The 16108-nt window shown below is 33.0% G+C and overlaps 1 protein-coding gene across 3 annotated transcripts in view; it reads left to right on the top strand.

The window, feature by feature from the left end:
- Nucleotides 1-11602, top strand: part of USP15 (ubiquitin specific peptidase 15) — a 126609-nt gene extending 115007 nt beyond the window's left edge. For all 3 annotated transcript variants that reach the window (XM_082849993.1, XM_082849994.1, XM_082849995.1), the window contains 4 exons: nucleotides 361-510; nucleotides 2496-2599; nucleotides 5895-5983; nucleotides 9758-11602. In XM_082849993.1, coding sequence (XP_082706119.1) covers nucleotides 361-510; nucleotides 2496-2599; nucleotides 5895-5983; nucleotides 9758-9940 — 526 coding nt within the window. In that variant the 3' untranslated portion in view covers nucleotides 9941-11602. The remainder of the gene's footprint in view (nucleotides 1-360; nucleotides 511-2495; nucleotides 2600-5894; nucleotides 5984-9757) is intronic.
- Nucleotides 11603-16108: the final 4506 nt, after the last annotated feature.

Below are 16108 nucleotides of genomic sequence, written 5' to 3' on the forward strand. Positions count from 1 at the left end.
TCCCAAGAACTTTTAGCTGTGCAGCTATTTCAAGAGAAGCTTTTTTAGGAAAATCACAATATGTTTTGTGGTATTACTAATTCCATTAGAGTCCAGAAGTTTTGAGATTTTTCTAATGCCTGTATCTCAGCACAGTTTTATAATACATCCATGTCTTTCTAGCATACTGTAATGTAAATAATCTAGCCCTCATTATTTCTTTGAATACTTATTTACATATTCATTTTTAATAGTTAAATCTATTTGGAAAATCTATTGATGATAAAAATAGAAGTTCCTATCTGTTATATATTAGGCATTACCTAATATTACCTCTAACATTATCTCTAACAAGCTTTAAATATTTCTCTTTATTTTTAGGTATTGTCCAAATTGTAAAGAACATCAGCAAGCCACAAAGAAATTAGATTTATGGTCCCTGCCTCCAGTACTTGTGGTACATCTCAAGCGATTTTCTTACAGTCGATACATGAGAGACAAGTTGGATACCTTAGTTGATTTTCCTATCAAGTAAGTTCTGATTGTGCTTCATAAACATTGGGCACCTCTAGCTTTTTTTTAGACATTAGGTAACTTTGCACACAAATTTTAGGGGGTTTTTTTTTTTATCTATTTACTTTTACATATAGTTGACTTTAAATATTATATTGGTTTCATGTATACAGCATAGTGATTTGATGTTTTTATACCTTACACAGCATACAAAATTATTATAATACTACTGACTATATTTTCTGTGCTACATACTAAGTCTCTTTGACTTATTTTATAGCTAGTAGTTTGTACCTCTTAATCCCCTTCACCTTTTTCACCCATCCCCCCACCTTCTTCCCTCTGGCAACCACCAGTTTGTTCTCTGTATCTGTGAGTCTGTTTCTGTTTTGTTATATTTGCTCGTTTGTTTTTTTAGCGTCCAATCTCAGTTTTTGAGTGTATTTTTGGGTACTTCTGACAATTTGTGTGGATCGGTAACAATTTTTATTCCTTCTTAAGAGGTCTTTCAAAGATCAAAGAGAAAATATATTTTTTAAAAAACAGAGTAAGACTCTTTCTATGTTACATTATCTTATGAGTTCACTGGCTCTGTTTATAAATCTAAGATACTTCATGGGATCTTAGTGATTTTCTTTTTCCCAGGACTTATGTCATCATTAATCCTCAATTATTTCTAAATGCTTTTTTTAAAAGACTAATGTGAAAACAGAATAATGGAATTGCTTAGAAGGAGGATGATGCAGTAGTGTAATAAGTCATCCCTATTGTCATCCTTCAGTATTCTTATTGCAGCATCCAGAGTATGACATCCTATTTGTAAAAATGTGTAAAGAAGTCTGGAGACAGCATCTTGGTAGCCTTTTTTGTTTTTCTTTTAAGCTTTCACTAAACATAATTGAGAATTCAGAAGGACAAAAAGGGAATAGTGTATCTTCATTCATGGAGTCCAGGACTTTATCACACGCTATCTTGTGACAAGAACATGCTACTCTCCCATTTCGCTAAAAAAAAATTGGTAGTATTCTTTCATATTTCATGATATTTGTGCACCAAATTTACTTAATACAGTTAGTAAGTAAACAAATACTGAAGGCAGGTGTGTGTGCATGCAGAGGTGATTAGAAGGAAATAGGTGATGTAATATTGAAAACATTCTTTGGATTGCTTATTCTAATTGGTGTTTATAAATTTAAAATTGAAAACGTTTTACAATTATAGAACAAAAAATGCTAATTTTCTCTTTAACAAAACAAAATTATGAGCCATCAAAGTTTTCAAGAATACAGCATTTTGAAAATGTGAGTACAAGATGAAACAAAAGTAATGATAAGCTAGGACCTTTTAGAGCTGTATTTGAAATTTAGAATCATAATTGCTTTTTAATTATGTAAATACAAGAAGAATAACCAGAAATAATGATAAGCTATAAAATGGTCATATTCCAGTTTCATGCATGCTAGATTATATAAACAGTGGGTTGTATTGCAGAGAATGTTACCCGTTTAGGTTACAGAGGTCATCAAAACCTGAAAAATATAGAATAGATATTGGGGTTATATTTAAATATATACTTATATTTAAATTATGATAAAATTTCTAAAAAAGTTGTTTTTCACTGTCCCTTTATTCTTCCTTAACTAAATCATTTCTGAAAATGACTTTAAAAAATAAAAGAACCCAAATGGTAAATGGTGATGTCTGTATTTCCTCATATACTAAGAGAGAAATGTATTAGCATGAAAACATTAATCTGAATAACAACAATCATTGGAGAATTTTTAAATTCTCAATCCCTAAGAAAATTTTTGCCAAAACATTCAAATCTCAAGGGTATTTATATAATTTGTTTTATAAAGTTATTTGGCTCTTAGTAATTTCTTTAGTGAGATAGATAGATGGGAATACACTTAAATGAGAGTCAAACAACACTGACAAAGGAGAGTAGAATTCATTACATTTAGGGAAAAACATAAAACTAACTTGATCTCTTTTTTAAACAGTGATTTGGATATGTCGGAATTCCTAATTAACCCAAATGCAGGTCCTTGCCGCTATAATTTGATTGCTGTTTCCAACCACTATGGAGGGATGGGAGGAGGACACTGTAAGTTGATAGTTTACCGTTTCACTAAAATCATGGTGTTTGATAACTCCAGACTTTTTTCCTTAAGGTATTTATTACTTCTTAAAGGGAAAATGTGAGATGTGTCTTACATATAGTAGTCATTCAATAGATATTGATTAATGAATGAATCAGCTTTTGAACCTTTTTTTTTTTTAACATCAAGAGTAGAGGATTGAGTTAATCATACTCCATAGTTCAAAGCACAGGAAATCACTAGTCCATTCAGAGCTCCTGTCCTTCCCCATTCTCCTTCCCCTTCCGTTTCTAACTTGTTTGATGTATGAGCTCTCCTGAATCGTGCATCATTGTTAATTTACATGATTGTTACTCTGCTGTGGATCTTATTTTTCTCTCTTGACACTTAAGACTTCTCCATATTACTTTGTGTCAATTTAATTCATTGCTTCTAACCACTCATGATTTATATATCTACCATATTTTATTTCTCTATTCGCTTCATAGTGGACATCCAAATTACCTTTAACTTTCTACCACCACAAGAGCAATAAACATCATTATGGTCTCCTACGTGAGAATTTCATTGAGCTACATACCCAGATGTAAGATTGCTGGGTTATAGAGTAAAGTACTGTGAGATGGCTCTCCAGGACGGTTATACCAGTCTGTGCTCTCCAATTGATAGGTTTTTCTGTTGAACCAGCATTGCATTCTGGGATAAATCCTAGTCTTGAAGTATTTTTTAGTATACCCAGTTGGATTTGGTTAGCTGATTTTATTTAGGATTGTTAAAATTTAATTCATAAATGAAATGATACTGCAATTTTTTTATATTGTTCTTACTTTGGAATCAAGATTACAGTCTAGCCTAATGAAACAGGCTGGGATACTTTACACTTTTTCTATTTCCTGGGGCAGCTAGTATAATATAGGAATTAACTATTCATGAAAGTCTAGTAGAATTCACCTGTAAAACTATCTGGGCTTTACAGTCATAAATTTTTCTATTTATGTCATGCTTACTGAAGTATATTCAGTTTTCTTTTTCCAAAATGTGTACATTTTGGCATTCTCCATTTTTCTAAAAATATATGTTTTCCAATATATTTGAGAGTAGTTGTTTGTAATACTCTTGTGCTGTATTTTTTTTTTTTTTTTTTTTTTTTTTTTTTTTTTGCGTTACGCGGGCCTTTCACTGTTGTGGCCTCTCCCGTTGCTCCGGACGCACAGGCTCAGCGGCCATGGGTCACGGGCCCAGCCCCTTCGCGGCATGTGGGATCTTCCTGGACCGGGGCACGAACCTGTGTCCCCTGCATCGGCAGGCAGACTCTCAACCACTGTGCCACCAGAGAAGCCCTTGTGCTGTATTTTTGTCCCTTTTTTGTTCTTTTCTGTCTTGTCAAAGAATTAGCTTTCTATTTTATTACATTTTTCTTATTGTTATACATGTATGTATTCTATCTCATTGATTTCTTCTCTTCCCTTTGATATATTTTTCTTCTTGTTAATTTGGGTTTGCTCTGTTTCTCTTTTTCCAGCTTCTTGTGTTGAATGCTTATTAACTTTTTGTTTTCCTTTTGTTCCCCTCTATTGAAGGCTATAATTAAAGCTGTAGATTTCCCTTTAAATATTCCTTTATCACTATTCCGTAAATATTGAAATGTAGTATTCATTGTCTTTCAATTCTATATATGTCTTTAGTTTCCTTTATAATTTTCTGATTATCCCAAGATTATCTCATCATATGCTTTTTCAAATATATGGTTTTATAAAGCTGTCCTTTGTTTCTTAATTTTAATTTTATTTCATAGCATTTAGGGGCATTATCTATATTATATTAATCCTAGGAGTTTATTAGGGCTTCCATGGGGCTTAATATATGGTCTGTTCCTTAAATGTTTGTGTACTTGAAAAGCATACGTATTCCCCATTTAAGCATAGAGTTCTATATTTCCGTTACAGTTAATCTGATCAGTTGTATGCAAATCATCACTATCTCTGGTTATTTTTGATGTTCATTCTTTTTCTGAGAGGAATTTGTCAGGACTCCTACTGAAGTGTTGATTTATCCGTTTCTTCTAACAGTTTTATTAATTCTTTTGCATTATTAGTTGCATTTATGTTTAAAATGGGTAGCTCTTCTTTCTCTATTGTTCCTTTTACCAGAATTTGATATTCATTTTTCGTTTTGTCTTTTTCTCAGAATTACAAATATTAATTTAGCTTTCTTTTGATACCATGATTTCGTTTGCAAACTCTGTGTGCCTTTTTGTTAGATTTGTCTCTTATAAATCTATATTATTGTTAAATCTTATCTTTTTATTTTCAGACTTATTGGTCTGAAAATATGTTTCTTTAAATTTGGGAGTGTGGTGGTCTTGATTTCATATTGACAAATTTATAATCCATATTGGGTTCCACCCAAAAGAACAATAATTTTGTTTAAGAGGGGTAGAACTATTTAGAAGACAAAGCCTATAAAGTCACTTTTTAGAAACTATGACAGCAAATAATTGTTTTGAGTACATTTTGCAACTTTGTTTCCTCAGTTACTGGATAGTTTATACAAAGTATGGATGGGAGCAGTGGGCATTTTTTTTTTTAACTTAAAGATAAAGTAGATCTTTAAAATTTGTGCAGATCAATTGATCGTTTTTTACCTTTCCTTTGCTCTGTACTTTTGTTAAAGACTGGAAAAGATTCTGGTGTAAAAACCTCTACAAATCAATGAGATAATATTGTTGGAAAAATATTAGTCATAGAAAATTTAAATTTTGGTTGAAAATTCAAACTTTGGAATCAGAAACAGGCCTGAGTTTAAATCCTGACTCTGCTACCTAACCGCTATACTGTTGGACAAATTAAACTTCTCTTGATGCCTCCCTTTCCCCATCTCTAAAATCAGAAGAATAGTAATCATAGTACCTTCTTTTGAGATAATACATGTAAAGTGCATAGCACTGTGCCTGATACACCAGAAGCACTACATAAATGTTAATCACAAGTTATTGTCATTAGTATTGTTATTCTGTGAATTAAAAAATAATAAATCTGTCCTGTTTGTCCCTGGGATGAAAAAAGTCACATATTTCAACTTATATGAAAGTATCGTAGGCTTCTAGTTTGTAGGAAATTATTCTAAAAACCTTTAATCATTGGAATCAGTTAAATACATGAAAGACAGGTCTTATATAGATGATTATCATGTAATTTTAATAGGTATTCCCTATATTAGATGGTTTTAAAGTTTTGAGGGTTCCCTCCCAGGAAACCACAGCTCATTTAAGTCACAGAAGCAATTATATTTTTTCATTAGATACTGCTTTCGCAAAAAATAAAGATGATGGAAAATGGTACTACTTTGATGACAGTAGTGTCTCAACTGCATCTGAAGACCAGATTGTGGTAAGTGTGTCTTTTATTCCTGAAAATCAAGGAATCTACTGTTTTAAAAGGGGCCCATGGGGCTTCCCTGGTGGCGCAGTGGTTGGGGGTCCGCCTGCCGATGCGGGGGACGCGGGTTCGTGCCCCGGTCTGGGAGGATCCCATATGCCGTGGAGCGGCTGGGCCTGTGGGGCATGGCCGCTGGGCCTGCACGTCCGGAGCCTGTGCTCCGCAGGGGGAGAGGCCGCAGCGATGAGGGGCCCGCGTACCGCAAAAAAAAAAAAAAAAAAAAAAGGGGCCCATGGAACACTATAGTCTATATTCTAGCAATTCTAATAGGTGAGAGACTTGCTCTGCTTTAAAGAAATGTAAAATTGTCCTCTAAGTGGAAATCTGTCTACTAAATTTGCCCACTAACAGAAGCATAAGTTGAAACATGAAAATTTTTCTGGTTTTCAACATGAAAACTGGAGAGTTCTAATGAAAATATTACATTTTCCCCTGAAAAATAGGCTCAGACATTCTAGACATTGACTGCTTAAAGTCAGAATGCTAAAGTAGAAAAAAAAACAAATCTTTAAGGGCCTTACCATACCTCAGATTTTAAAAGTCTTATCCTTTCTGACAATTACATATTCAAACTCAAAATGATATAGTTACATAAAACAAATTACAGATTTTAAAAAAATTAATGCTGTGTATTTGTTACTTTGATGTTTTCTGAATAGTAGAAAAATTAGGAAGTTAACATCTAGTCACACGTGCATCAGTTTATCAGCCACAGCTGGAGCCAAAATATTGGCATTTGTTTTGTTTCCCATCAGAGCACATTTTTATTATCAGATATGGATTGATGAACAGACGACTGGTATGTTCTAAGAAGAAAACTAAGAATTGCTTGATAAGAATTTATTATTCTATAAATTTTGCCTTTCTGTATATTTTACTTACTGATGACAGTATTACAAAGTATGAGAATTAAGGTATTTGCTTATGTGATGATATTTCCTATACAGAGGTTTTCTGGTGATGTTGGGGGAGCACTGACTGCTTTACTTTATTTCATGATTCAGATTATATATTCCTTGAGGGCAGAGACTAGTTTTTTACTTTTTTAGTTTATAATGCTTTAAAGGTCTTCAACTAAAATTGTTCAATTTAATAAATTAATAAATTTCTGAGCCCAATTACTGGCATAGTTTTAATTGGTCATTGGATGAACAGATATGAAATTATTTTGAATTGTTTCTCTGTAGATGTTTCATATTTTTATCTATATATGTGTATATAATTTATATATATTTATATATTAAATTATGTACCGTTGCTTATCTCCCTACAGCTGTAACAAAGAACAAAAAGACTTTTGAACTCTTAATATTTTAATATTTTTTAAAATGTGTATATGCCTAAGTTAACTACATTTTCAGTTTATATTTAGACTTCTAATTTCATATCATATCCCTCACTTTTCAATTCTGTTCTCCTTTTTAATCTACCAACACAAAACATCCTGAAGTTGCCTACATTGTCCTTCAAAGTCTATTTGACAACACTGCCCTAATCTTGCTTTCAAATAAATAATATATCTTGTTTATATACAGTAAGTGAATTTGATGTTACCTTACATTTTAACAATGACAATTCTTCATTTAGTCAACAGGTACTTGAGTACCTTCTATATATAGCGCTTTATTCTAAACAAGGTTAAAAGACAGCTATCTGTGATTTCAAGAGGCTTACAATCTAAAGGTGATGAGAAATGAATTGACAATTGTATATGATAATTACTATTAAGTATCTTGGCTGTATAGGTTGGAGGCATCTGTCTCAACTGATTTGGGGTTTAAGGAGACAGGGCCAGTGCAGGGAAGTTTGCATAGAGAAAGTGGTGTTTGACCTGAGTTACAGATACAAATAGTGGTAAATGAGACAAAAGATGCAAAGGTATTCTAGGCAAAAAGAACAGTACCTACAAAAGCAAGGAGGCATGACAGAATATAGCATTTAGGGGAACAGCAAATAATTTGGTGTTACTGAAAGGAAAGACTCTTGTTGGGGATATGGAGCAGAAATTAGGCTGGGGCTAAACCTAGCACTCAGATGAAGAAAGATGACATTTTTCGTTGTTTAGACCTTTTTATTTTATTTTTTTTTTTTGCGGTACGCGGGCCTCTCACTGTTGTGGCCTCTCCCGTTGCGGAGCTCCGGACACACAGGCTCAGCGGCCATGGCTCACGGGCCCAGCCACTCCGCGGCATGTGGGATCTTCCCGGACCAGGACACGAACCCGTGTCCCCTGCATCGGCAGGCGGACTCTCAACCACTGCACCACTGGGGAAGCCCTAGACTTTTTCTTAAAGTTTGTAAGAAGTATTGGATGGTTGTTAAGTAATAGAAGAACATTATTAAATTTGCATCTTAACATGTCTTACAAATACTTTAGAAGACAGGTTGGAGGGCACTGAGTAAAGAAGCAGAAAGGTCATTATTGTCTCCAGAGGAAAGGAGGCTGTCATGTAAGTTAAGCAACAAGAGCTTCTAAATTTAAAGTAGTGGTAGTAAGTATATAGACAAAGGGAGAATGGATTTGTGAGCTACTTAATGGATAGAAATAATAGAACTTGATTAAGATTAGATATAAAGATGTAGAGAGGGAGAAGATGAAGATGACTCATCAACATTCACTAAGGTAGTAAACGTAGGAAGAAAATTTGCTGTGAAGTTTGAGATACATGTATAATAGCTATGTGGAAATTTCCATTTGGAAATGGGACTAATAGAACTAGGGTGAGTTAACTCAAGGGTGAGATCTGGCTTCAGTTATAAATCTGAATTGTCTGTCTTAGGTAGCAGTTAAAACCATAGTTTCGAATGAGTCACCTATGGGAAGATACAGATTGAGAAAGAGCAGTAGGCTGAGGACAGAACATGATATTTTTTGAAGGTCAGCATTTAAAGAGCCCACAGAAAAGTAGAAGAAACTGTAGAGATGGAAGATCTAAGGAAAAGTGGTGTAACAGAAGCCAAAAATGCTTTAATGCAGGAAAGAGGAGTAATAAAGCATTAAATGCTACAGAAAGATTAGCTAAAAAAGGCATCCATTTAATTTGTTAATAGGAGGTTTTTGAGCCTAGTGAAAGCCATTTTATTAGAATGGTTGCGGCAGTCACATTGAATTGAGGAGTGTACGTGAGAGTGAATGATGAATATTAGATTTTCTGTCTCCAGCCTGGCTATGAGGAAGAGGAAGAGGTATATGGCAGCTAGAAGAAGAGGTAGAATGGAGAGGGATTTATGATGGGAAAAGACTTAAGTATTTTTTATGCCCAAAAGTCCAATAGATAAGGACTCATTAAAGATACACAGTGATGATTGATGGAGCAATATCCTTAAGATGGTAAGAAAAGTTAGAATCTAGAGCAAATACAGAATGAAGTTATTACTATTAGAAAGAAGCTTACCTTTTTCTTAGAGACAGGAGGGAAGAAAGCATAGAACTCTATTTCATTTTAGAGTAACTAGGTTAATCTGTGATACAGTTGGATTTATTTATCTATCCAGCTAACTTAGAAGAGAATAAAAAATGTTAAATCCAGTGACCATTTTTCCTTTATATATAGAAGTCATCTTATATTTACTCAGTTTTAGTAACCCCCATTTGACCATGTGTGGTTTTCTTGATTTATGTCCTGTCACCAAAATTGGTTACCAGCTAAAAATTCATACTGTATTTAATGTTACCTTTAAGAATCATAACCATTTTAACATTCTTTTTTTTGTTTGTTTTAACAGTCCAAAGCAGCATATGTACTCTTCTACCAGAGGCAAGACACTTTCAGTGGAACTGGCTTTTTTCCTCTTGACCGAGAAACTAAAGGTGCTTCAGCTGCCACAGGCATCCCATTAGAAAGTGATGAAGATAGCAATGATAATGACAATGATATAGAAAACGAAAACTGTATGCACACTAACTAATGAAAGTCCTAGAAGCCATAAAAGAGAGACTTTCCTGCTGGTGGTATCAAAATGATGAAGTTACCCACCACATTAAACAAAAGTCTGAGATGGGGAGTTTCAGATAACTGAATGTAAATCCTTTATCAGATTTTAACTTGTGCAGTACTTGAAGTGAAACACAATGAAAACTTTAACAGAAATTGTCTCTTAATACATTTACAGTCTTGTATTTACAAGCTAAATATATATAGGAAATCACAAATAAATCCCTTTTAAGTTTGCTGCTGTTTTGATGAATTATGTTTTCTTTAATTTTTTGGATGTGAGTTAATTGATGACAAACGTTAAATTTGTGGATGTTGGTCATTTATTTTGCTCAAATAATACTGCAAGAAAACTGGCTGAACTTAGTTTTTGGATAATTAATTCATGTGCATTAAGCTGCCACATATACTACTATGATATTTAGCTGCGGTATCCATGTGGCATAAATACTGCAGTAGTATTCTTGGAAAACCAAATTTTCAAATCTTTACCTGGTAGTCAATGTGGGCCTGTTATAAAACCAAATCATGATATAAGAAATAATCTTGAAAAAGTTATTTCCTTTTGTAGTATCATAAAAAATCCAGAATGTTATGTTCATCTTATTACTACTGTGGAAACAGGTTCTAGATTTCACACTTCATCGAAAGTCACTTTTCAGTTAAATGTAAGTATTTTTTACTGCTATTGGGATCTATCCCTAGATATTCAAATTCTTTTTGACTTGCTTTAAAATGCATATCTTTAATCTGGTGTTGGTCCAAAATTAAAATTTTGGCTGTCTGTTTTTCTCTACCCCATTTTTTGGTAATTTGGCAACTTTCAGCTCTCCCAAGTATTGTAATATAAGGACAAACTTAATAGTATTCTGTATCCATAGTAATAATTACATCAAGCTTAGATGAGAATTTTTTTTCATATACTGGCCTTTAAATCACTAATGGACAATTGGCTTTACAGGTAGGTCTGTTAACTTTCTTTGTGTGTTCCTGATGGAATTCACCATAGCCTTACAGCTTTTCTCAGAAGGTAACTTGTTACAAGAGAATTGGCATTTGCATGTTCCAGAGTCAGAACCTGTACAGTATATAAAGTATACAAACCTTGAATTTTATTTTAGTTCACCACATTCAAGGATCCAGGATGCCAAAAATATGTGTGAACATTTGAAACATTTTTCATTTGCTGCTTTTTCCCTTTGATCTAGTTGAAAGAATGTATTGTCAGTTGGCATACAATACTGCCTTTAATAGAAAATAAATGCTGGGGCACATTTCACATATCGACTACCTGAGAAATTGCTTTGTGTCCCACTGTTATTAAAGCAAAAAGTATAATGTTCTTCACTTGAACTAATCAAATACAATAGATTATAAATTGTGTATTGTAAATAAAAGTTCACTCTGTGAGTGCACATTTTGGTAAATTATTTATTTATGTTAGCATTTAAAAGTGAAAGAGAAATGCATTTGACCAGGATAAATGAGGTATGTTGATCATGGCTTTGCTTTATACCGTGATATTAAAGCTGGTTTTTCATCCTGGTATTTTTAAAGCTGCTTTGGGTTTTTCCTTTTTTCTCTTCTTTTCTTTTCTTTTCTTTTTTTCTTTCTTTTTTTTTTTTTTTAATGTAAACTAACCTCCTGCATGACAGAGGTTAAAATTTTGTCTGCACTTGAGTTCACTTGCGTTTACATTTGAAATGTGCATGTTTATTTATACAGATTTCAATAAAGCTATTCAAGGCCTTATTTAGTCTTTTATTTCTTACTCTGAATCTTTTAATAAAAATCCTCTATTTTATGGTAGGTGACCATAGACTTTTTAGTTATACAGTTAAAAATAGAAAGAAAAGCATGTCATAGCTAAGTAAATCCTACTGTTAAGGACATGTTTTAAAGTTGACGTTTTCAGTCTAAATATTTAGTCATTGAGCAAATGTTTATTTGTATACCTACTAATCTAGAGTCTTGAGATTTAGCAGTAACCAAATATCCCTGTGCTCACAGAGTTTGCAGTCTTTCTGCTACCTACCAACTAGCAAACTTTATTTCCATTTTTCTGAGGTTTAAAGAAAAGACAAAATTTTTTCTAGCTCTAGATTGTAGTCTCTACCCTAGTTGTCCATAGAGACCATTCCTTTTTCCTGTGATTAACTTATATTCCCACTGAAAGAAAAGAAAATGATGTTAATAATACCATTGAATTTGTCAAACTCAAATGGCATTTTCAGCTGCAAAAAAGAAAACTGTAAAAATAGTGCAAAGGCTAATCCATACTCTAATTAAAAGTAGATATTCATAGATAGTACAGGGTAGTAGGAATATATCCAGTCTAGAATTCTGCTTCTAGCTTTGCTACTCAGTAATCACATGACTTTGAATTTAATCTCTCCTGGTCTGTTTCTTGGCCGGTAAAATAATAATAGGAGCATTTATTGAGCATTTTCATGGACCAGGTACTATATTAAAGTGTTACATGTATTACCTCATATAATTCCACAATAGCTACGAGGTAGGAACATTCATCATCCCCATTTCTCATACGGAGAAACCAAGGTACAAAGCAGCCAATATTCCCAAGTTCACACAATTGCTATGTGGTGGCCAATATTCTATCCTCAGGTACATGTGCTACTTCCCACTAGTTATAGTGTCTGACTCACAGGATTGTTTGGAGCTCAAACAAGATAATGCATTTTATGGCAAGGTGCTTTGTAAGCTATGTGGTATACTCATTACTGACTTTTTCAGTCTGAATACAAAGTCATCTTGAAGTCTAATAACTTTGCTCCCAAAAGTAACTTCAGGTGAATATCTGAGTACTGAATAAGAAAAATACCAGCTGAAACATTGACTAACCATTCCCTTTTAAAACTAACTTCATTCAACTTGCATACATTTATTACAATTTTAATTAAATTTTAAATGTGACATTTTTTTCCTTGTTCATCTAACTCAACTGTGCCCTTCTTTACATTTCCCCAAATGCAACCCTGATTTTCAGGACTTTTTTTCTTCACCTATGATTTAGTTTTAATTAATCTATATGAAAAAGCTGCAGCCTAATGTTTTATTTAAATATCCTGCTTTCTCTTATAATCTGTATTCTTTTAGTCCTATATTTGTCCTTGCTTTTCTGGCAGCTAGATATAAAGCCACACAAAACAGTGGTTTGGGTATGAAGAAAATTAGTTAAGTGTCAAAGCCATTGCTACAGTATAAAGACAGTGCTTGTTCATCAACTAATTTCATTGAGGTGAGGACATCTTATGAGAAATAAGCCAGGAGACTATGAGATAAAATGAGTAGAATCTCCTTCAGTGGCTTATGAAAGGGAGTTGGGGGGAGGGGGCATGGTTTGCGGGGGTGGGGAGCATGCCAGTAGGAACCTTTCACCCCAGAGAAGAATGTACTGTCTCTGACACTATCACTGGTACATGGTGATAACAAAAAGTAAGCCAACTTTTAGTCTGTTTTATTATCTTTAAGTACTTTACAGACAATACATTTCATTACTGCCTGCTTCCCATCCTCCCTACTTGTAGCTATGGTTCTGATCTTTGCTTATGCAGTATAGATGAGCACATTCTCTCCAGTTTAGTTTGTAAGGTAGAAATGTGGAGAATTCTTGTATACAGAGGAAGGAACCAAAAGTCTTTAAAATCTCAGAGGAGTGAGAAGGAAAGGAAAATAAATTTTATTTCTGAAGCCAAAGAAGAATAGTGGAAATCTTTGGTCATATTTTTTGCTCTACAATAAAGTAATTTTTTAAATTTTTATTTGAAACAGCTTCTCTTGAAAAGGTAACTATGTTGATAACTCACAAATACTTTTTTTTAAGTGCCAGAAGTTAGAGAAAGGGGAAAGGAGAGTGTATTTATATTCTTGCTGACATATATTAAGTTGTAGAGCTATATAGTCTATTGTTTCATTATCAGAGTTTTTAAATGAGAAACATGTATAATTTTTCTTATAAGCATTATTCTAGGTTGGGCATTTCAATTCTATATAATTTTTCATGTGTTTAATTCATATTTACCATATATTAAAGCAAAAGAATTTCAAAATAGCTCAGATAACACTTTCATTTAAAACTGGATTAGGTATATTCAAATTTTTAATCAGCATAGAATAGGTTTTTAAATATCAGAATCAGGAAGATAAAATATACATGTAAAATGTACATAGTAAAAATTCAAATATTGATCAAGCCTTATTTGCACTAATGATGGGGTAAAGAATTTTTAAATGGATAATATAAAACAGACAGTACAAAAATTATTTTTGGCAAATATATGCATTGGGAAACATACACTACATCATACCATGGTCTAATTATAATCAGCTCTATCTTTGGAAGCCTGGAAATTGCCAGGATAGTGAAAGGGAAGAGACTCTGGGTTATTAAGAGAATCCAGAAAGTAGATAAACCATTCAGGGAAAATCAAGAGTTGACATAATATTGTGGACTAGAGTCTCAAAGGACAGAGAGAAAAATCAGTCAAATGGGTTTTGATGTCATTTATTTTCCTAGAAATGCCTATTAAATCTTATACAAAGCAGCTAAAAATACAGCTATCTCTTTGGAAATCGTTCTTTTAAATGGAAATGCTGTAAAAATAAGACTGCACATTTTCAGTATGCACAAAATCAAATATTTTAAATGTTTAAATTGTTTTGGTAATTAACTATGTTCTACTATAGAAAATCATGGTTGAAGTTGGTGCTCATTTTGCTCAAAGTTTTCCCTCATATCAGGAACTTGTAGTTTGTTCTATATAGTTTGATGAAACAAAAAAAATAGTTTTATTTGCTGTGACCTTCAAATCCGTTGCTAGGAGTTAAATCTACATACATACAAGTAAAACAATAAATACGGAAACATCCCAACAGTCTTTTCCCATAATGTGTATTCTTACATTTTTCTCAGTAATGACAAATTCTTTACATTTCCCAAACTGTTTTAAACCTTAAGTATTACCTTGCTTTTTAATTCTTAGTTAAAATCTTTCAGGATTCTTAAACTTTGTAATATCTCAAACCAAGTTTTCTCATTAACACTTATTTTGTTTTTCTTTTAAACTTTATGAAAGAATATTGTAGGTTAACAGGCATTGTAACTCCTTATTCCTCCTCTATTCATTGATTCTTAGGTATGCTAGGTTTTGAATAGTTTAGACTCAAGTATTAAAGTGTTCTTCTTAGTCTGGCCTTACATGTGTGCCTTCACTCTTTCATCTGGCCTGCTTTTCTTCTGACCTTGAGTTATCCCTATAAGTAGTGAAAGTATTTCACTTTCTCTATACTGAAAACAATCTTTTGATTATATGAAGTGGGCAATTTTAAAATTCTCTTGAGTTCGTCAGAATTAATCACATCATGACTTTTTAAGTCATTTCCTAAAGAAGTTCCAGACGTCCAGATCATTGTTCATCCCCTGAGCTCCCTAACTCCTGTAGTGAATTATCAGTGTCCTGAAAACTACTTAAGACAGAGCAACCTCCAAGCATATATGAATTATTTTAGAATTGCCCTTACTTAAGAAAACCAAAAAATAAACTAAATATGGAGAAATTATTGATAGTACATCTTTTTATTCCTGTAGGACTCATACTGAGTGACTTTAGTAAGATAAAACTCGATTTATAAAACAATTTCAATTTTGTGCCATGTATCTATTGTGTGAGTTGTAATATTGCAAATTCAAACAGTAAACATCAATAATCACAAATACTTGGGTAAGATGTTTGTTGGGAGACAGTGAGATAGGGTAGGAAACATTCTGTATTTAAAACCATTTTACCACAGCTAGCTCTTAAGTCATTGGCTTCTGAATTTTAGTTTTCTCAACCATAAAATACCAGTTTCTTGTGAGGATTAAGAGTTAATGGATATAGAGGTATAAACTTTGAGGTTTTGCAAAATAAGGCATATTTCCTATTATGGAAAACTAGAGTGCTCTATCATTGCTGATGAAAGACTTCTTCAATTGAAGGCTCAAACTCAGCTTTTAAAGTTATTGTTAAGTATATATTTTTAGCAGAAGAATAACCAGTAGGATGGATCAAATTAATATTTGCTTTTTCATTTTTTTTTTTAAGATGTTCTCCTAGCTCCTCTAAAAGACTTGGAGCAGAAG

This window comes from Leucopleurus acutus, assembly GCF_964270905.1.
Source record: "Leucopleurus acutus genome assembly, chromosome: 11".
Taxonomy (NCBI): Eukaryota; Metazoa; Chordata; class Mammalia; order Artiodactyla; family Delphinidae; genus Leucopleurus; species Leucopleurus acutus.